The sequence below is a fragment of the Chanos chanos genome, chromosome 1, assembly GCF_902362185.1.
Source record: "Chanos chanos chromosome 1, fChaCha1.1, whole genome shotgun sequence".
NCBI classification, from domain to species: Eukaryota; Metazoa; Chordata; class Actinopteri; order Gonorynchiformes; family Chanidae; genus Chanos; species Chanos chanos.
The window spans coordinates 37,611,042-37,633,126 of NC_044495.1; the positions used below are offsets into that span (position 1 = coordinate 37,611,042).

Consider the following 22,085-nt stretch of genomic DNA (forward strand, 5'->3'; position numbering starts at 1 on the left):
TTAATAATAACTAATTACTAATATTTTTTGAAGTGTAAATTATCAAAGAAAAATGAAAATGAACTGCCAAAAATCTCAAATGACAATTTGACAATATACTCACGGAGCCAGCAGTTGCATCTAGAGGCTTGAGTCTAGACTCGCCGAGAGAACTTATACAGATCCGGTTTAACAACCTATCATAAAATCCACCAATTGACGTTCGATTTTACGGAGAGAATTGCATAAGACCGAGAGGTTTGCCATGTGGTCTTGTTGGCTGATTAGTTCTGGTTGGCCACCACCACCTACAGAAATTCATGGTGATCCTGTAAGTATCACAAGGATTAGACTATCTCTATTTCAGGAGAGGACTTAGTTCTATGAGAGAACTAGGTGACCTCTGATTTTCCTATTAAATGACCATACCAGAGTACTATTCCATATGTGTTGACAATGGATGATTTACTGTTGGTTTTTGACATCCAGTACAAGATATGTTTGAATGAATTTGCATGCTGGGCACACAGCCCAAAATATAATTCTTTACAAGTTGGGGGTCATATTAGAAATTTCATAGTGCTGAGATAGTCTTCCACTCCACACAGACAGGTTGCAGTTTATTTCAAACATACAAGTTGGCTCCTTATCAAACAATCTACCATAATAAAATATTTTGAAGACTCTCCTTTCCCCCAAAGGACCTGAAAGTGGCTTCAGATGTGCTTATTAATATGTAGACATAAAATTAGATATGACTCATATTTCACAGTCCTTTAATACTGAGGCCACTTTTATCCACTAAGCTGCTGTAAGCAAATAGCTGTGAGTTTAATCCAGTACTAGATGCTTATGACTATAACAAAAAATCTTAATGGTACCAGCACATGTGCCTTTAAAGCACATCAGAATTTAGGCAATGGGGCCTATATATAATCTCATTTCTCTCCTTCTCTAAATCTGAATTAAAATTTATAACAGAGTGATCTACTACACTCACCGCATCCTCATGCAAACCAGCTGCTTGAAATGGGTTAATTGCAACCCTCAATATCAGTTAAGAGGTAACAAAATCACTCCACACCTCAGCTAAAGAGGAAACCCTGGAGGTGTAATTTTTAAGAAGACCATTCAAGCCCAGTTCAGCGCTGGTCGAACTGAGTTCAAATAGCGATCAAGAGCTAGGTCTCCTTGAGATGAAACCACAGATTTGGCTATGAGTAATAGGCCTATACTAAACTGTGATTTTATCTGTTTAATATGTAAAAGACAAACAAAGACAGCAGTTGAAGAACAGAAAGTCATTGTATATTTTATTTACTGTATTACTGTAGTATTTGTCATCAGTCTAAATCAATGTTAAATGTTACGGTACAACTATGGTACAAGCACAGTGTTGGTGGAATTGTCTCTCTATAACGTATGATATAAGCAATTACATATTTGATCCCAAAGTAATAGAACCAGAAGAGTTCTAGTGTATTATGAGACTATAAACTGTAAACAAGCGAGACGAAGCCGACGATGAACTGTTTGTTCTTTAGTTTATGGCGTAATTTCAACATGATTCCCAGATACAGAGGGGTGTTTTCTATTCCACTAGATGGGGCTCCAGGATAACTTCAAAACTGGTTATTTCCATATTGTTTATTATACATTTCACGCAACCAATTAAAATACTAAGAGTGCAACAACTTTAAAACTCAGGGTTTCGCATACAAACAGGAATGTGAGTGTATATTCATCCCTCCGATATCGCACTTTACATTTTTTTAAATATTGTTATTCTCGCAGAAAAGAAAAAGAAAAAACAATCTGCGGTTTTGACTCAAGAGGGATGACAAACACAACAAATGGAGGGGGTTTTGTTGTTTTTATTTATCATTATTTCTGTTATTATTTTTATCTTCGAACCATATGCACCTTGTGCTTATGTATCAGTATTTCCCAGCTATTGTTTTGAAACCTTGTCATCACTCAAAACAAATTCCCTCCTACTCAAAGCAACAACTGGGTGCTTTAGTCCTCAGGTCACGCCCATTCTTGTAATTCTCTATTTTTATTGGATATATTTTGTATTTGCATTTTAAGAATTGGTGGAAAACATGTCAATCAATGTACAAAACCATTGCCCCGCTTTCTTTTCGTTGGATACTTCAGAAATTTCTTCTCTCAGAGGGGCCAGAATCGCAGACAAAAGTAACGCAGGAGATCTCAGAGACATTGAGTAAAACATGATTTGGTCACTGAACCTGAAGCTACTAAATATTTGGATTTTTTTCTAACAACAACATTACTGTAAGTACGCAGTTTCATTTCCAGTTGAGGAGTCTTTTATTGTAATTCGATTTTCACATGAGACTTCAAACGAGCTATTTAATTTGACTTCATATGTTTTCAGCATAGCTGGCTAGCGTATAGGCTATGACTATGTTAGCTGGGTAGTTCAATTATTGTCAACCTATCGTACGCTTACTACACAAGGTATATACCATCTTTAAACTATTTCAACAATCGTAATCAAGTTTTCATACAAAAGTTCTCTCTTTTGGCTAATTCATACGGCCAGATTTCACTCTCAACTTCCGATGAGTTGTTTGCTTACGTTGCCGCGCGTGTACGCTTGTAGCTCTGCATGCCAATACATTACTGTTAGCTACCCCTGTGAACAACTGCACTGTGGCTTGTGGATAACTAGGGAGCTTTTTGTCTTGTACTGAAGTAATTTCTAAGGGTTTCATATATCTTTTCACGCTCTTGACGAGCTGTAATACAGAAAATAGACACCGGGCTACCGTTTACTTGCTGTCATGTAGCAGTTTGTACTGGATACTGTTTTACAGGTTGGCTAACTAGCTAGCAGTTTATTCTTGGAATGTTAGTGGACGGTTCAGGTTAAGAGCATGAGGTCAGAGTCCACGAGAGTGTGTAAAATGAGTATTTGGAAATGAACTAGAAGCTCTGACAAAATAGTTTGCATGTCTGTCACGAGCATATATCACTTTAGTAACTGTACCAACTTTTTGTACTTCATTGTAACAATGCCTGAAAGTTAACCGCAGCTGCTGTGTGAATATTGCATGTAGCTTCTGCAGACAACTTGTTTAGTGCTGTTATTTTTTTATCAAATGAATGTACCAAACCAGGTGTTGAGGGAAAAAAACGAACGTTTTCAACCCCACTGGTTTTACACTCCCATTATTAGAAACGTTGTTCAGGAGGTGAGACAATTCAGGCCTTCTAAAGTAAATTTGGCCGTTGACATAAATTACGGCCTGGGAAGAGGAGCTATTTGTCCTGGGTTAGTTTGGTTTTAAGACGTACTTCCAGCCTTCCTGCCCCGGCGATAGTAAAACACCGCTGTCCGGCTCTCAAAAGGGATGGGTCATTACGCGGGCCAGTGCCAAATTCTACATGGCTCCCTACATCTGCGTGTCTTTATTTTCTCAAGTTATAACCTGTTTGTTTTGAGTTCACGTAATAACATGATCCAACATTTACAAGTTTTAAGACAAATAAATCTACCACATTTAGGGAGCCCACTCTAGTACATTTTGTCCTTTGACAAAGCCCACATCACAGTCTGGAATCATAACCATGTGTATCTAATTGATCCTAGTATTTAGAGACTAACTTTTCCTTCAGAGGTACTGGAAATAATCAAAGTGTTGTAGATTTCATAAATAATTCAGCAACAACAAAAGGTTACTTTCTGTACTTTCTGTGCTCATTTATTCACACGATTAGGATTAGAGGTTGGTGTAATATCAAAAGTAATGATAAAATCGGATAATTATCGGTTATGATTTATACAGGAAACTATGTACTGAAAAATGTGTGGGAGCCATGAGTACTTTAGACTTCCGGTTGTCCTCAGACTGTTTACTGCTTTGCAAATCTAGGCTGGTGTGCTAATCAAGACCTGAAACTAGATAAGGTCTGATGTACTCACCTTGAATGGTGATGGAAAACCGTATTCATCTGCCTTACTGGGTGAATGATACCATTGCAACAACACTAGTCATCTGTTCCTGCTAATATTAGCTTAATCACCCAGTTATGGGCTTGACTTCGCTGATGTGTAAAGGTGTGAGCAAAAAAAAAACAAAAAACGTGTGTAGTCTATATGTACTGTGGGAACCAATCTCATACACCAGCAGTGTCTCAAAACAGTGTGCAGATGGTCCGAAAATTGATGATAGAGAAAAGAGGGGATTAGTGTAATGCAGATAGATTGATTTACAGGTCTAGTGTGATTTAAAAAGGCTTGAGATTTCACAATTGGTCATAATGTTAAACACTTTGAGGAGCCAGCTGCAAACTCCCATGAACTACAGAAAGCCTGCACATATTGTAGGCCAGAGGAACATAGCACGCAAACATGACATTCAAAGGCGTGTCAGGTATAGAAATTAGGTTATATATTATGTACTAGCATTTATTGCACCACCTTGATTCGATTACCTGCATTTAGGGAGTGACTTCCACACATATTTCGTTTTTCCTCCCAAGATAATTATTACCAGTGCACATAATAAACAGGGTCCTTAGTTATCAACAAGATTTTGTTGTCCATGTTTAAAACAGTCATCTCTAGTTGCTGATTTCCTGTGGCTTTCTCCTCTTGTCAGAGGAGGAAGAGAAGTGGTCATTGTAGCAATCGTTTCTTAGCCATTACATACTTTTGTCCATTTGTCTGACTCATGAGTTGGACACGGTGGCCCTGGAGCCTGTCTTTCATGTACTTTTTAAAATTAAAACGGGACAACCCAAGGTGCATTAAGAGGGTTTGACATGGCTGCCTTGTTCCAGGGCCATGAACAGGATGCATTCCTTCCCCGGACATGGAGGATCTCTCCTCATCACCAACAACAGAGACTGCATGCCCACTGCTGAAGCGGTCCGAATGGCAAAACGAACAGAGGTTGCTAGCTTCTGACTTGCCTTGAGTAGAAAAGATCAGCACACCCACCCACATACCTTTCACAGTTCTCCTCTTTTTGCTGTTGCTAAACTAGAGAAGCACCAGAATACCAAATCTCTGCAGTGAAAAGATCCTGGAAAGGCTATTAGTCTAGAGAGCTGGGATGTTTATGGAGGCACATTCAAATCGAAGGAGGACCTTTGTGCCTGGGCTGCTCGGTGGCATTGCAATTAAGGGGTGTCATTCATGCTTACGTGAATGTCTATGCAGTTAGGCAGTCTCTTCACGGTGAGTGATTCAGCACCTTTGGCATGGCTTTGGCAGTTGTTGAGTGACGGTAGCCATAGGCAGTGAGATGAACTGTTGAGGAACTCAACCCAACAGTTTTATTGTGCCCGCGGATAAAAGCCACACTGCCTTTTCATCAAGCTTTTCTTCTGAAGGCAAAAATGACTACAAAAGCTCTGCTTACCGATATTGATCAGTAGGCTTATTTTTTTTCTTTCCTTTTCTTTTTTCCTTTTCCTTTTCTCTCCAACACCAAGACCTGAGGGGAAAAATCTACAAACGTGTTTCTAGATCAGCCTCTCTCTCTCACAAAAAAAAAACCCAGCATCATGAGTACAAATCTTTTGTGTTTCTTTTTCTTTTTGCCTATCTTTTCCCTTTTCGATGGCCTCTTAGAGGACAGCGCTCTCCCTCTCTCTCAGCCCAGCCTGTGGGGGGAGCACTTTTGGGGACTGATGCAGACCCCACCTCAGATCTTCACTGTCAGTGCCTGTGCCTGGGTCAGCAATTTTTGTCGCTGTAAGTGGTACCACACGGACACACACCTCCAGCTCACCCCATGACAGTTCCCCCATCAAAATCCCACTCTCTCCTTAGCCGCACCCCCTCTGAGCCCCTTCTTTCTCCCCCTTGCGTCGCCTCATCTGCACACCCCCGCTGTGCCGTGCATCTTTTGTTATTGACCCCTGGTATTGTGATCCCTGCGAAACCATCATTATTCTTTTTTTTTTGTTGTTCTTTTTTTTTGTTTGTTTGTTTTAAAGACCCTGCTGATGTGTGCATGCCTGCTCCTGCAGCCCCTGCTCTCTGTAGCAGACCCCCCCCCCCCAAAAAACTGCTCTCAAATTATTGACATCAATATGCATGTCAGCATGTTTGACTCCACAATTAGCCCTTGGCCTCTGAGAGGACTGGCTGCTGTAACATTAGCCATTGTGTGTTTTTTTTTTTGGAATGTCTCCTGTTTCTTAATTCTTGCTCTAGCTCTAAAGAGATGTAAGCTCTTCAGAGAAGCTGCAGTGAGAAATAGGCTGTGTCAGCAGACACACTGTGCCACATTTCTGTCTGAAAAATTTGTCATTTCTCATAATGTCCATGGATTTAAAACTAGTGTGTTAAGCATCTTTCTGTATCTAAATTGAACGTCTGATCTCTGCTTTGGTCCCTCAAAGCAAGGCAAGATTTGAAATACATTACACAAGCTTTGTCATTGATTAGTGGTTAGAAAAAAAGTGCTTCATCCATAATTTAAAAAGGTCAGTAGTCTTATTTCAGCAATAACAGAAGTTGTGTGATGTCAACATATAAATTGGTGCTGTTGTTTCCATGAAAAATCCTGCCTAACCTTTATAGCATACAGGTTAACTTTCAGCCAGACTTGAAATTTCACTTTGGTACAGTGCAGTAACAATAACTTTTGTACATTGTAGATTCTGGTTTGGCTACCACAGGTACAGACACAATGGCTTTAGTTTATATTTCAACATCATCTACAACTGATTCAATAAGAGTATTAGGCCTATATCAGATAATCCGAACTCTGAATCTGAAATAGTCCGGTTGTGTAATCAGACTGGCACATCATAATCCTTTGTCACTGACCTCAGTTGATTTTTTTTTGTTATGATGCCATTTTTGTTAAATACTGCATTCATCACTCTTTTAGAACTTGGCAGATATAAGCAGTCTAGTTTTAAAATGTTTCTACCCAGTGTGGTGGGTGTGTGCATGGATGGATTAAAGAATTAAAAGATAGGATTCAGACATGTTAATACGTCGAGATTAGCAGAGTCTCACTGAATCATCTTGACTAAATAGAGGAAAACATATCTTGCATCTGGACTCTGGAAGTACCATGTAAATGAGGAATATCTTTTGGTACTACAATGAACTGTACCTCAAATATCCCTTCATGCTTGCCTAATACCCCTCTGTTTCCTGCATTGAAGTGAACAGCTTTTGTGGGTAAAAAATTTAAATGTTGTAATCGAAACGTTTTCTTTGTTTCCTTTATTTTTCTTCAGTTCGAGAAATCGGGGCAGCCGAATCTCTGGAGGTGCCAGAAAAGATGTCAGTTAGTGTCCACGAGAACCGCAAGTCACGAACGAGCACAGGCTCCATGAATATCTCCTTGTTCCACAAGCCCTCCCATCCAGACAGTGTGCTCACCCACCTCAACACCCTCCGCAAGCAGTGCATGTTTACGGATGTCACGCTCTGGGCAGGCGACCGCTCTTTCCCTTGCCACCGTGCTGTGTTGGCCGCCTGTAGTCGCTACTTTGAGGCCATGTTCAGCGGAGGGCTTCGCGAAAGTCTCGACAGCGAGGTCAATTTCCGTGATAGCGTCCACCCCGAGGTACTGGAGCTGCTGTTAGACTTCGCCTACTCGTCACGAGTCATCATCAACGAGGAGAACGCAGAGTCGTTGCTGGAGGCGGGAGATATGCTGCAGTTCCACGACATTCGCGATGCAGCTGCGGAGTTCCTCGAGAAGAACCTGCATTCGTCCAATTGCCTTGGCATGATGCTCCTCTCTGATGCTCATCAATGCAAGCGCCTGTACGAACTCTCGTGGAGGATGTGCCTTGTCCACTTTGAAGCCGTCAGAGACACGGAGGACTTCTACAGCCTTTCTAAAGACAAGCTCCTGGACCTCATTCTGAGCGACGAGCTGGAAATAGAGGACGAGCAAATCGTGTTCAATGCCGTCATGCGCTGGGTCCGGTACGATCTGGACAGTCGGAGGGACTACCTCCCTGAGCTACTTAGAGGCGTCCGTTTAGCCCTGCTACCTTCTGAGTGTCTGATTGAAGCAGTGGCTTGTGAGGAGCTGGTCATTTCAGACAAACGGAGCAGACAGATAGTGGACGAGGCTATGCAGTGCAAAAAAAAAATCCTGCAGAATGATGGCGTGGTCACCAGTCCCTGCGCCAGACCTCGTAAAGCAGGTCACACTCTGCTTATTCTCGGTGGTCAGACCTTCATGTGTGATAAGATCTATCAAGTGGACCATAAAGCAAAAGAAATCAATCCCAATCAGACCTGCCTAGTCCTAGGAAAGAGTTCTAGTGCATGTGCATTGGATGCAAGGTTGTCGTGACAGGTGGTAGAAGGCTCAGAGAATGGAGTATCCAAGGATGTGTGGATATACGACACATGTCCCACGAGGAATGGTCCAAAGGTGCTCCCATGTTAATTGCGCGCTTCGGTCATGGCTCAGCCGAATTGGAAAACTGCTTATACGTAGTAGGAGGACACACAGCAATAGCAGGTGTCTTCCCAGCCTCACCCTCTGTGTCCCTTAAGCAGGTGGAGCGGTATGATCCGCTTACCAACAAGTGGACGATGATGGCACCTCTGAGGGACGGTGTCAGTAATGCGGCGGTGGTCAGTGCTAAGCTGAAGCTGTTTGTCTTTGGTGGTACCACCATCCACAGGGACAAAGCTTCCAAAGTCCAGTGTTACGACCCCATCGAGAACCGCTGGACCATCGCAGCCGAGTGCCCGCAGCCCTGGCGTTACACGGCGGCTGCCGTTCTGGGCAGCCAGATTTTCATTATGGGCGGGGACACGGAATTCACAGCCGCTTCCGCCTACCGTTTTGACTGTGAGACAAACCTATGGACGCGGGTGGGCGATATGACCTCTAAGCGAATGAGCTGCCATGCAGTAGCCTCTGGTAACAAACTCTATGTGGTTGGGGGCTACTTTGGGACACAGCGCTGCAAAACACTGGACTGTTACGATCCAACATCAGATAGTTGGAACAGTATTACAACTGTGCCTTACTCACTGATTCCTACTGCATTTGTTAGCACCTGGAAGCATCTTCCCGCCTAGTAACTTCCCGGAAACAGTTGGTAGACTAAACCCAGGTAAGAATCTCATAACAATATATTTTTAATTTTAATTTCAGTAAATAATTTATTGGGTCTGTAAGTTATGGACTGTGCTGTTTTTGATGTCATGTGACTTGCTTCCATTTGCTAAGAATATTTAAATGCTACAGCCCATGTTCTGTTCTCCCTGTGGTGCTATGTCACAATGGAAAAATGTCTGAGATAAGATCTGAGGTGGAGGAGACACTGCAGTCTGCTTGCTTTTGACATAAACATACCAAGCACACAGAATTTTTTTTTTTTTGGTCAGTGTAAGCGAAAGCTAGACTGCCAAGCACGGTCAGTGGCCCTTTTTGAAGTCAGGAGCAGAATATCTTGTTTTATTGGGGGCGATGTGGGTTCTAAAGGAGGAAGGGAGGGAAAAAAAAAGGGAAAAAAAAAACTGTGAAACCATCTGGAGCTCTAACAAAGAAAATCAGCAACACTGCGGCGTCTGGCAAACCGCTGGGACCAATCACAGCAGCAGCTCAAGGTTTAGAGTTTGAAAAATCCTACTGCCTCTCGTTCGGGATCAATGTGACACATTTCAACCAGTGAAGCAATGAGCCACTTAAAAATTGATTTGTGATCTGCATTACAGAGGTTTTTCAGTCAATTGGCTATTAGCTCACAAGCTGGTGAACACGCTCAGACTCAGTCTGAGTAATTACAGACTGCAGAGAGGGACTCGTTGAAGAGAGGAGGAGAGTGCTAATATCGTTTTGAGCATTGTCTCTCAAATGTATTCCCTCACCTTCAGATCTATGATCTCAGGAGCGACTTATAATGGTTTTTAAAACTGCGAACAGTGTTGATTATGGCTTCTTAATCGATGATGGCCAGTGAAGTTTCATTGCTGCTGGACAGGAAAAACAAAAACCCAAGTCTAAATGACTTGTGGGATAAACATAACAAAATGACCCTTAAGTTACCTCGAATGTCTGAGCCTGTTACATATGTAAACAACTAAAGAATAGTCCTTCATTCAGTCTTTTACCTTCTAACTGTATTCAATATACAAGTATATGTCTGTTTTATCTTTTAATTTTCTAACACTGTTTTACACAATTATGTCATATCCTGAATCATTCAAGACTATTTTTTTTTTTTTTTGCTTTTATATATTTTTTCCTTTGTGTTCTGCCTTGTTGAAAGATCACCGCTGTGGTGACTTGGCATGAGATCATAGGAAGTGTCCTCTTGAACTCTTGCCATCTTTTTCAGCAGAATGTCAATACACCTTGTCTCACAGTTCATTAAAGCAGGAAAGGGGGGGGGGTTGTGCATACTGTTCAGCAGTTGTTTCTGCTTCAGTGTAAGGATTACACTTTTATCAATCCCAGGCTCCCGTACAGCCTTTTTTTTTCTTTCTTCCTTTAATATCAGCCAAGGCCACTTGACTAGTGCAAGCACACAGAGTAGAGACTTGGCGTGTGATCATTTCCTGCGTATTCCCATAGACCGGTCAGTCTGTCATGGGCTTTGGGCATTTTAGGACCGCTGCAGACGCAGTGCTCCCTGAAGTGAATGATTATTCCTATGAGTAATCACTAACACCCCACCCCACTCTACCCCCAGTCAGCCAGTGACACAGCATCACAGCGCACTGTTTCACACAGAAGCAGGTGGCCAAGTGTATGCTCTACTTTATAATTAGATCCTGGAGGTGCAGTCTGGAGGTCCTGGCAGGCCTGGAGAAGGATGGTGGCAGCAGTAGGTGGTTCTGGGTAGGGACGCCCAGAGGAAACTCAAAAAGGCTCTGGGTAAATATGCTGCAACAGCTGAGCCATCCCGTCACACGCTCGCCAGCCGCCTGTTCGCTCGCCCTCAGCATTTGTCTCTGGACGAAAGCAGAACTTCAGATGTGTCTCTCGCTTTCGTCTCCTTTTGTCGGAGTGAACGGCAGTCTCCGTTTTGAGCGGTCTCCTTGCTCAAAAGTGTTTGTGTAGGTGAGCAGTACATCTTGCTGCGTTCTTTTGGTCTGGCTTTAAAAATATACCTGTGGGCTTCGATGTTGTTTTTGTGCTATGTCTCAGCAGAAAAACAAAAAAGAGGGAGAGAGAGAGAGAAGGAGCAAGTACCATGAATGATGAACACACAAGACACAAGGCTGGGAATCCTGTTTCAGCTCATAAATATTTTAACAACTGCAGCAGCAGATGGGAAGGGGAGAGCAGGAGCCTACCTGACTGCAACTCTGTTCTGCCATCTCTTTTCAGAACCTTTTCTCCTACCTTGGCCTTCCTATACCAATGTCATCCCAGTGAAACCTGTCCCTTTTTTTTTCCAGGAGTAGCAGTATACCAAATGGTCGGGTAGTTCTGACATTGAATGACTTTTTCAAACAGCTGTTGTTTCATACTCATTATATCTCAGAAGAGTTTTTAACTACTTGCAATTGAAAGTCTTATATCAAACAACCAAACATCAAAGCACCGTACTGTCATACACCAAATAGCCCTGGAATTATCAGCGGTTTCTCTAATCACCAGTATTTGTAGTCTGTAATTCTGTGCCATGTTTTCAAGTATTTTTATTTAATAAAAACAGATTTTGTCGAGTATTCTTTAGAGGTTGTGAAAGACTAGATCAAACGAAAAGGATTTTTGGTTAATATAGTATCGTAATTGTTTTGTTTGTAGGTGCATGTGACAGCAAGTGTTTTTAGAGCAAGAATGCACTTGATGATAGAAAGGCTCTGTATTTGGATCCTCTTAAGTTGGGTATTTATGTCTGTAGAGTTCTCACTCAGATATATTATAACACATCAAAGCTAAGCCTAACCATTACCTTCATCCTATCAGCTCTCATGGCATCTGAAAGTGGAGCTGATGGAGGCTTGACACAGGCCATGTCCAACCTCATTTGCGCCCTGCGCTCTAATCCCATGAGGACTAAGGTTACAAAACGGATGTCTCTGGGTGGTCTGATTGTTGGGTGTGCTGCTACTACTATAACATTTTAACTCTTTGAGGTAAAACCAGATGTAGAAATATAGAATATTATTGTACATCTTACAATCATGTTTTAAAAAAAAAAATATATATGTAAAGCATTTTAAAACGCCTGAATTTAGCCTGTATTTGACTTGAATAAATGCAGCAGGCTAATGACCATAGTTTTGCTTCCCTGCCCTCATATTAAGGTAGTCTCATTGGCTTTGTTCTCTCAACTAAGCTCTAATTAGAGAAGAGGAGAATGCATGTAACACACAAAAGCCTCTTTTGGCATCAAGGACATGGCATGCCGTCTTTAGCTGTGTCCCCTGGGTGAATCTCTCTCTTCTCCTCAGCGCACCAAAAAAATGGTGAACAAAGGCCTTTCTCCCTGCAGCACTCTTGACATTTGTCTGGCTGAGAATATTGTTTCCCAGGCATCTTATTCTGCCCAGAGTTAGCTGACTTTCGGTTCTGTAATTTCAGAAGGAGAGCGGTTGGCACTTAGTGAATTTTGACTACTGTAGTGTAAATGGAGTGCTGGATCACCATCTAGCTGCTGTTCAAGGACCACTGAAATGCCACCCTGTCTTTCACTGTTAAAAGCTTCTGGTCTGGCCTCTTTTTTTGTAACAAATCTCGAGACCCTTCGTCTGGCCTCCAAAATGCGCATGACCCAAAATTAGATTCTAGAGGGCCAGAACAGGGAAAGGCTTTATCAAATTCTTTTTGTGGATTCTTGGTAAGTCTTGAACTTCTAGTTCTTTGGATAAACTTAGCTGTTTTTCATGACAGCTTTCGGTGTGTGCTCTCGTTTTGAGTCATTGCTTGGCAAGAGGTGACCTGTCAGTCGGAAATGAGGTGCTTCTGTCATTCCTGTAGGTTTTCTCCATCACAGGAATTAAGGTGTAATGTCTGATTTGGCATGCAATGTGTTTAAAAATCACCGGCATCTGATTGCTTTAATGTACCAGTTAAGATCAGAAATAACAATGACCATGCATGGCTTCTTTGTTGAAAAAGACCCATTGGCTACGTCTGCTGTTTGTGTATTAGCGAATACCATTGGCGGAAGGAAAGGAAAAAGTTGTTTTTAAGACTGTTCCACTTCATAGATAGTGAAATGTTGCGACCCAGCGGGAGAGAATTGTGACAGCGCTTCACGGGAACTGTCACAGTTGGACGCCGCGGGCTACCTCCATTTTCCTCTTGGAAAAGTCCATTCTGGGCACTTCAATCCAGGAGGGATTCTAATGGGGTTTCTGTGTCTCACCACATGTGTTGCAGTCATTTTCCCTAATTGCTTTATTTGGCTGATATAATGTGATTGGGATAGATGAATTATTAATAGATCTTATTGCAGAACATAATGATCTATGGAAATCACTCCTCTGAGCTTTGCCAAGAGCTTTTTGGCAATGACCATTAGCCACGTGTTCCAGAACATGCTCTTTTTTTTTCCTGAGGCTTTAATTCTTACTGTACAGATAATATGGATGTAGATGAATTAATCCATGAGGCCAGACTGGGTCTCTTGTTACCAGCAGCAGCTATAACAGCAGCAGGGAACGCAAATCACGGGAGCTTGTTGCCTTGTAATGGCAGTTGATGTGACCCCTGTTTGTTTGGCCTGTGTCATATGGTCACTGCGAGGCCTAGTCACTGCTTTTTCCTGCCTACAGTGCAGTTTTATTGGAGAGCATTGTGCTCCACTAATCCAGGTAATATGCTAGTTGGAAAAATCCTGACCCAATGCCAACCACTCTCCACCCCCACCCATACCACCATCTCTCCCCCACCCAACCTGCCTCTAGAAAAACTAAGCCAGCTAATTGTTCTGCTGTTGCCGAGCCCCGTAAATCGGATTGTGCCACTATAATCTGATCTCTCTTTGTGGAATGCATGTTACTGTTGCTGGAAACACGATGTTTTGGCCCAACTTGCCACTCTGCCAACTGGAGACTACAGACTAATACAGGTAGAAGCTTCCCAAGTGACGCATTAGACTTACCCCCGTTCCCTGCCAAATGCAGAAACAGTGGGGCAAAAAACTAGATAATCTGTGCTTGGTAGACGTGCCCTGTTTTAAATTGGTTCTTGGTTTTAAGCAGTCATCTGAACGGGCATGAAACTGGACCTTCTTTCCTAGGAGTGAGTTTGGCTTGTTTCATTGAGCCCTGAAATTTACTTTGTCATCAACGCATTAAGCAGCAAAGCTGTGTGCTATCCACACCCCAGTCTAGACAGAAGTGCCTTAGTAAGGATACCACAACCTCTCTGTCACACACCACATGGAAATGAACCGTGTCTGTTTTCGTTTTTGACCAGCAACAGAAAAAAAGTTTGCGTTTCATGCTTTGCTTTGCCCTTAATCAGTAGCCTACAGGGTGAAAACATGTTGACTGAGTCACAGTGAGAATTCTGCAGAAACATTATCTGTACAAAGCCATTTCCTATTTTGGATTTGATGACCTTGGTCATCTCCAAACAAAACCCCTTTTAATTATTCCTCCTTTTGTTTCAGTTCTCATGCGGTGCCTGAGTGTAAAACCAGTTAGCTGTGGTTTTGGTGCCACAAAATAATGACATACAGGGCCCAGTTGATAGAACCTTGTTGGTTTGAACTTCCTGGACAAGTTCTGTCTTGTCAGAAAGCTATAAACAACTGCAGCCTGCTGTTTAGAGAATGAGAATACTCAGTGACTAATTATCCTCTGCTTATTCTGTTTGCTGATGTGCCCTCGGTCACTGACAGGAGTTTGTCTTCTTCTTCTTCTTCTTTTTTTTTTTTGATTAATTGCTGTTTTGAATGTCTGCCCTGCAGTGTTTCCTCCTATTCTTTTAACAAAACACACTCCTTTAACGGGCTTTCCTAGTTTGTACTCTATTGTACATTTCCTGGTTTTGAAGCAGTTAAGATTTTTCAGACCTTTCAAAATCCTCCGCGTTACTGGAGAGATTTAACCATCACGGGGTTCTTATGGCCTAGGTTATGTCTTTAAATGCATTTGAGCCCACCTCAGAATGCCACATGCTACAGATTATCTACCAGCTTGCAAATAAGAGAGAAGGTTGGGAGGTCTGAGAAGTCTCCATAGAGGGTTGTCTGCTGTGCTCAGAGAGAGTTAGGGAATGCAAGGCCTCGTGTAGCTCGTCGCCTTTTGCAGATACAGTGTTTCCATTCATGTCTGTTTACGCTGCATTGCATCGCTCTCTGGAGGAACTGTTTGATTGCTCTAGTGTTATGCCTTCATGCCCTCTGAAGAAAGGATTAGCATCAAATTGAAGCGTCATAGAAACATGTCAAGGTGATGAGGATAGGATTAACCAGGCTAAGCTGAGCAGAGTCTGAAAGCTGCCAAGGTGGGCCCAGGAAGCCCTGCGAGCGGTGAGCTGCTCCAAATCCTCCTGAGAGAACAGTGGGATGTCTGGGGGAGGACTCCATCAGAAGGCAGATGTGAAGTGCCAAGAGACCACAAATCCCTTCATCTGTTCATGGGTGACAACGGGAAAGATTTTCAAAGGCTTTTTGAGACTGATTTGGCTACTTTTTGTTTTGTTTTGTTTTTCTGTCAAAGTGCCCTAAAAACATTCAGCTAGAAGTTTGAAAGCAACTTTTTTTTACTCTGTTCATCCTGATTCTTTTCCTCCTTTGCTTATGTTTTTGTATCTGATGTTGTTCTTTGCTGTAAAGAGAATAAAATATAGGCTAGCTTCCGGGAGCCATTCCAGGACAGTACAGTTTAACTTACTAATTTGTCCTTCCACAAGGCTGTTCCCCTGCTTTCTTGTCAGAGGGGTCACCATTTTGTCAGACAGCCATTCACACAATACACATATTTCAACATACTTTTGATTTATAGCTGTGCTGTGAATTGGCACAGGTTACAAACAAGGATATGATACCTGGCCCTAAATGCCTCTTTGTTTGAGAAAGAAAAAAAAAGAGGTTGGGCTGCTTTCTGTGTCCTGGCCTTATAAGAGTCATCTTTCACCCTTTGACCTGAAGCCATCTCCTGCAGAACAGCTCACTCTGCCATTGTTTTCACAAGCCGCAGTGAAGCAACCACCTCTGAGTCGGCTCATGCTCCATACACGGGATCGTTCGCACAATGTGCCGACTGCTGACAAAGTGGATGGGTGGGGTGGGGCAAAGGGGGGTGTTGCCTAGAAGCCAAACCAGAGGAATGCAACATCAGATACACAGTCACCATGTGTCTAGTGATAGCGGTGTTCGTGCAAACAGACCAAATATGGGTTTAGTATAATACAGAAGACCCTTCAGTCGACTGTTGTGTCCTTTTCTTGTTTAAACTGGGTGAGCATTTAAATGAATATCTTCCATGTGCATGTCCCTGACAACCCTAGAGCTGGGTTCAAATGACAACATTTTGCCTGAGTGCCTGGAAGCTTTGGTTTCACACTGTATCCTGTCTGTCTTGGCAGGTGCCGCACACTACTCCGGACACAGTGAACAGGACGGGGCATTGCTGGAACTGTCTTTTAGGTCGGCCCAGGGAAGTTCAGCGTGTGCCCAATGAGAACATGGCTGCAGTGTGGTTGGTCATGTCTCTTTCACTGAACGTCACTCAAAAACAAACCAGCTGCCCACCTCCAAGAGCAACAGCAGGGTGTAGCAGAACAAAAAAGGTCTTTGGGGAGAAGTGTCACAAGTTTGGACATCTCATCACAGCACAAAGCTAAAACTCCATGTCAGTGCTTCTCTTCTGTTACCATAAAGAGGCGCACTTACACACTGACCTCAGCCCTGGTTTTCTTTTTTCTTTTTTTTCTTTTCTTTTTTAGGACTGTTTTGAAATGTATTTGTGTAGTGAACACTTTTGCAACCCATAAAGGCAATTGGCGAAGAACATTCCAATAGGGAACTCAGGAGTCCAGGCCAACTACAAGGATTACCAAAAAAAAAAAAAAAAGGCAAGCAATGCATGAATATCACTATGCCATCACAAAGCTTAATTTTTCAGTATATGCTTAATGTTGGTTTCCCTTGCCTCAAGGGACTTCTGGATGTTACATTATGACCATTACGTTCAGTCAGACCTCTGCTTCATGCAAACAGAGAAAAATACAAAATATCCCATTGGGGAAACGCAGGTTTAACATCGAAGGCATGACTGAGTGGTAAACTGTTTATACTACTTATATTTATTTGCTATCTGTGAAATACAATGTAACCTGGAACTTATATAGATCCACAGCACTATCTACAATAGTGGACTTCCTGCTTTTTTGAACATCCCCTGATTACTAAAGATACAAGAGTAAGAAATGCATTGCCTGTGATGTGTTAGGAAAAAAAAATTGAGAAATTGCACATGTCTCTATGAGGTTGATACTGGTCAATGAGGGTACTTAATGCTTTGTTACTGGACTTTTTTCTGATTTGAATGAATTTGGAAATGAGAACTCAGAAGGAAAGGGCCTGTTTTCCAGCCCTGATATAGTCTTACAAACTGTTTTTAAGGGATTTTTGAAGAGGAGGTATTGGAACTGTTTTTAAATAGTAATGAAACACTTTTAAACTTTTTTGTCATCATCATATGAAGGCATTTCTGGGAAACCGTATTTGATCCTGAATGCCCTCTTGTGAATTGGATTCGTGGTGCCTAATAATGGTAGAAATGTTTTGTCGTTAATTCACTCTGCTCAAGGGTTTGAATAAATGACTTTTTGATGCTTACTTAATGGTTTCAGAAGTGCAGTGGTGGCTTAAACATGCGCTCAGTCTCACAGCACATACATCACCTCTCAAAACAGAAACATTCCTAGGTGCTTTGAAGCACTGAAAAATAAGCTTTCGATTAATAGCACACTATTACACTGTCAGCTTTAAAAACCTATGTGGGGGATTTATTTAAAAATAGTTCTTAAATTAGATTTTTTTTTCTTTTTAATCCATTTCTTAAAATTTAGAATATCCAGCTCTCTGGATTTAACTGAAATTCTTCACAGAACATTCCAGAATTGGTGATTTACATGTTATCATAAGCCTCTGATAGGCAAGAGAAGTATTAGCCTCATGGGGTGTGGGGAATTTTTTTAGGGGGGGTGGGAGGCTATCTGTTGTGAGACAGATTCCTGTTGTGTTTGCATTATACCAGTAAGGACATATTAGAACATCATGGCTGACACTTGATTGGCGGCTGGGTAAGAACTACATAACAATGATATTTCCTCATCTTTTTGTCCTGCTCAGGAGAAAATGCAAACAGCACTTACTTCCCTTTCTTCTCTGGCACAGGCTCAGAAAGAAAGCAAACAGTAGGGCTAGTACTTACTGGCAGCTTTTCAACAAAAGTAGCTATCAAGATGCAATCTCTCCCAGAACATTAAGGTCAGATATGGCAAGGTTCCAGGGCTTCTCAATACCATGTCCTCCCCTCCCTCCCTCCCTCCAACTCTGATTTTAAAGCTCAAAATGAATTCCCCTCGGTTTCGAAAAAAAAAAAAAAAAAACACACTGGACACTGGCTGTCAGCACAAGACACTTCTCAGGGAGAGATGGGCTCCAGAGGCAGGCAAGGGCACACGGTCCCCCGCAGAAAGTCTCCTGAGAAAGGGAAAAAGGTGAACGCATACACTGCCAGGGGAGAGCACTGCTCCAGTCCCATCTGCCACTCCTCTTGCCTGTGAGCCCACCTGCTGCCTGGAAGCATAAACATCACATATCAGCCTCTAGGCAAAGGCTCTTCAAAACTGGAGTTAGCGTTTTTACATTCCATACATGCAGCTTACGCGACCTCGAACGAGAATGACTTCGGAATTTATTCTTATGGGTTCCAACTACCACAATAGAGGCTCTGTGAGCTCGGCTGTGTATATATTCCCATATTAGCAGAGGAAAAGTTCACACGGAAAACATCTCTAATTTAGATGCAGCTTTGGTGTTTTGCTTGATCTCTGAAGGGCTGCATAATTGAGAGCCTGTGAAGCATCTCGCTCATGTATATTTGAACAGATGAACCTTCCTTTGCCTGCCTCGACAGTCCCTGAAGCAACACTTGTGTGTTGATAAAACTTCAAACGACCTCAGCTCACAACAAAAGGCATTTAGTGACTGTCGCACAGTGCTATCTTTGAGCACCCCCCCACACACACACATGATTTTAATACAGCTACATTACTGCTTTTTGGTTGCAGTAAAACATTGCCTTTTCAAATCAAATTGGGCTTGACTCGAAAACTGCAAAAGAGTATTTCTGCTGATGCAGTGAAAGCCTGGTAGTGTTGTACAGAATACAGTCTTCAGAATCCTGGGTCTTGGAAATGTCTCTCTCAGATATTTGTCTTGCATTTCAATATCAGCAATTACATGACCCTAAGAGTCCAAGCCACCATTGTCTGCTTGTATTTTCAGTCTGTAATAAGAGAGTGCACATCAAAGTAAAGCTTCTTAACCACATTCTTTAATAATACCCAAGGATAGAAATGCTGGATTGTGACATTAATTTACAAAAGGCTACAATGACTCTTTCTACAGCTACAGAGAGAAAGAAAGAAGCTTCCGCATCTGGAATTTGTTAGTTTTTTTTTTTGTTGTTGTTGTTTTCAAATCTTGATAGCATTGTGCGAACCATCTTATTACAGCTATCGCCAAGTGCTGAGAGAAATAACCAAATTGTCCAGAGCTCACAAATGCAAACACTGGTGTCCTGATGTTCTGAGGTAAACAAACACACTCATGTTCTCACACACACTCTCCCCTCCAGATAACACTTATCAGCAATCAGAGTGCATCAGAGCTACATGCAGCCCCTATTCTATTTACATTTCATTAAGTGGCTTATGTGAAATCAATAATTCCATTAGTCCTTATACGTCCCTGTCAATACATTAGCCCCCTACTGTTTCTCACTGCCCCTGACCCAGCAGAGAATTAGCCATGCACATCTCAAAGTACCGTGACATGCACAGAATTCCACTGGGGCAGAGAGGTCGAGGATCAAGGTGGGTCTGGCCAGGGAGTGTGGCGTGTGTGTGTTTTACTGAACAGGTCGAGTGCTGGTCTAGCATGTGAGGCAAACATAAAGGGGATTTGTGTAACGTGAGCATAGTTTGAGGACATTACTGTTTACTAATATCGTTTTTATGGAACAAATATGTTGTCAGTTTGAGAGGCACGCTGAACTGACAGGATGAATTGATTGGCTTACTGTGCGTGGGTTCAAGGCCTGTACAGAAACTGGATGTTTGCTGCACTGTCTTGTCTGTCAACAACATGTGGACTTAAGCACGAACTGGGAAAAGCAAACATCATTAAAAAAAAAAAGTGTAGCTCAGTAGAAACGATGCAAGTGTTTCTCTTTGATCCGAGTCCCTGTTTATTGGTGGAGATGGTCTCACGAATGACGTCAAACCTTTTGTTGTTTGGTATCTGGTCTTTTTTTTTCCCCCCTTGCAAAACTGCAAACTGAATCATGAACTGGTGTGTGAAATTATCAAAAGCAGTAGATTTTTTTTTTTTATTTTACAAAATGATCTTTATGTGATCTTCAGCTCTGTTTTTAGACTCTGTTTACTACATTTATGAAAATAAAAAATCTGATAAACTACAAACTGGATGTTTTACAAACCTGTTCAAGAAGTGTCTTATCAGTGTAGGCAGAAGGGCACGCTATCATTCTCAGATCACGTGATCACTCTGTCAGGACAGCAAATGGATATCTGATTAACGTATCATCCATCCACCCTCCATACTCTGACTCCTATTTCAACACCAAGGCAGGCAGGATTAATGCCTCTAGCTCCTTCTTTAGCAGCCAGTGCAGTTCAATAACTCAGGGGCTTGTCTCATAAATAAGACCTGGCACTGATGGCGTTCCAAACACTCTTCTCCATCACAACACCCCCGCAACCACCCCCCACCCCCACAAAGCCCAGCACAGAGTCTTCTCAACCGCAGCATATGCATACCACGGTGACCTTAACGCCAGGACCTGACTACAGCGGTGTCAAACCTGTCAAACAGTGACCGGCCGACTGGAGTCTCTGAGGTTTAGTCCAGGCACCGAGCGGCTGGCAGACGGCCGTGATGTCAGAGGACAGAGCGTGGGGTGGAAGAGGAAAAGCCACTGAATGAGGTCAAGCTCCACTGAAAAACAAAGCACTGTGACTGATCTCATCAAATAACACATATTCTTACGGTTTGGTCTTTTAAAAAACCAAGAGTAACATTTCTGCCCTATAAATCTTTTATAAATGTGACAGGCAGTGCCGTTTTCCAAACGGACCATGAGTTTTTTGGGGGGGTTGTTTTTTATGAAGCATCTGCATGCAGCACAATGGGTAAACCTGTCACCTCAAAGCAAAAAGGTCCTGGGTTCAATTCCCAGCCAGGGTCCTTTTTGTGAGGAGTATGCATGTTCTCCCTGTGTCTGCATTGGTTTCCTCCCACAGTCCAAAGACATGCAGGTTAGGCGAATTGGAAACACTAAATTGCCCCTAGGTGGGAATGTGTGTGTGAGTGTGTTTGTCTGTATGTCTACCCTGCGATGGACTGGCGACTTGTCAAGGGTGTTTCCCTGACTTTCATCCTATGAGCGCTGGGATAGCTTCCAGCACCCCCCCCCCCCCCCCCCACGACCCCAATTAGGATAAGCAGCTTTGAAAATGAGTGAGTGAGTGAGCTGTCTGTTCTGGTAGGAGAAGACCCCATAAAGACCATGACATGATAGATAAAGCATTCAGGTTGTCAGGCAGGGACAAACACCTCGGCATTTCCACAGCCCATGGTCCATAGGTGTTCTTTAAGGTTTTCAGGAAACTGTTGTCTTCTCATTCCAGGTGTGATTTATGCGACCGCTCTTGTGTGCTGCTGTTGGAGTCAGCCGTCTAGGTAAACAGAGGCCACCTCCACCTGTCTACAACATAATTCTGTGGTGATGTCATCAGTTGTTACAACGCGCAAGCACGGAGTGTGGGGGTGAAGAGCTATGTGAAAACCACAAAAAGCATGTTTCTCTTCAGATCTACGTGCGAAACATCCCATCCTAAGCCAACAGAGAGACCTCGGTCTTTTACCACAAATCTCACAGACATCCATAGTGCAATAAACACAAA

The 22,085-nt window shown here is 42.5% G+C and overlaps 1 protein-coding gene across 1 annotated transcript; it reads left to right on the plus strand.

Moving 5' to 3' along the window:
• Positions 1-5,593: 5,593 nt before the first annotated feature.
• Positions 5,594-17,700, plus strand: enc2 (ectodermal-neural cortex 2). Its single transcript, XM_030769592.1, is given in 6 exon segments — positions 5,594-5,710; positions 7,216-8,223; positions 8,226-8,302; positions 8,304-8,351; positions 8,354-9,066; positions 16,452-17,700. Coding segments are annotated over 5 exon segments (1,875 nt in total). The 5' UTR covers positions 5,594-5,646; the 3' UTR covers positions 9,032-9,066; positions 16,452-17,700.
• Positions 17,701-22,085: the final 4,385 nt, after the last annotated feature.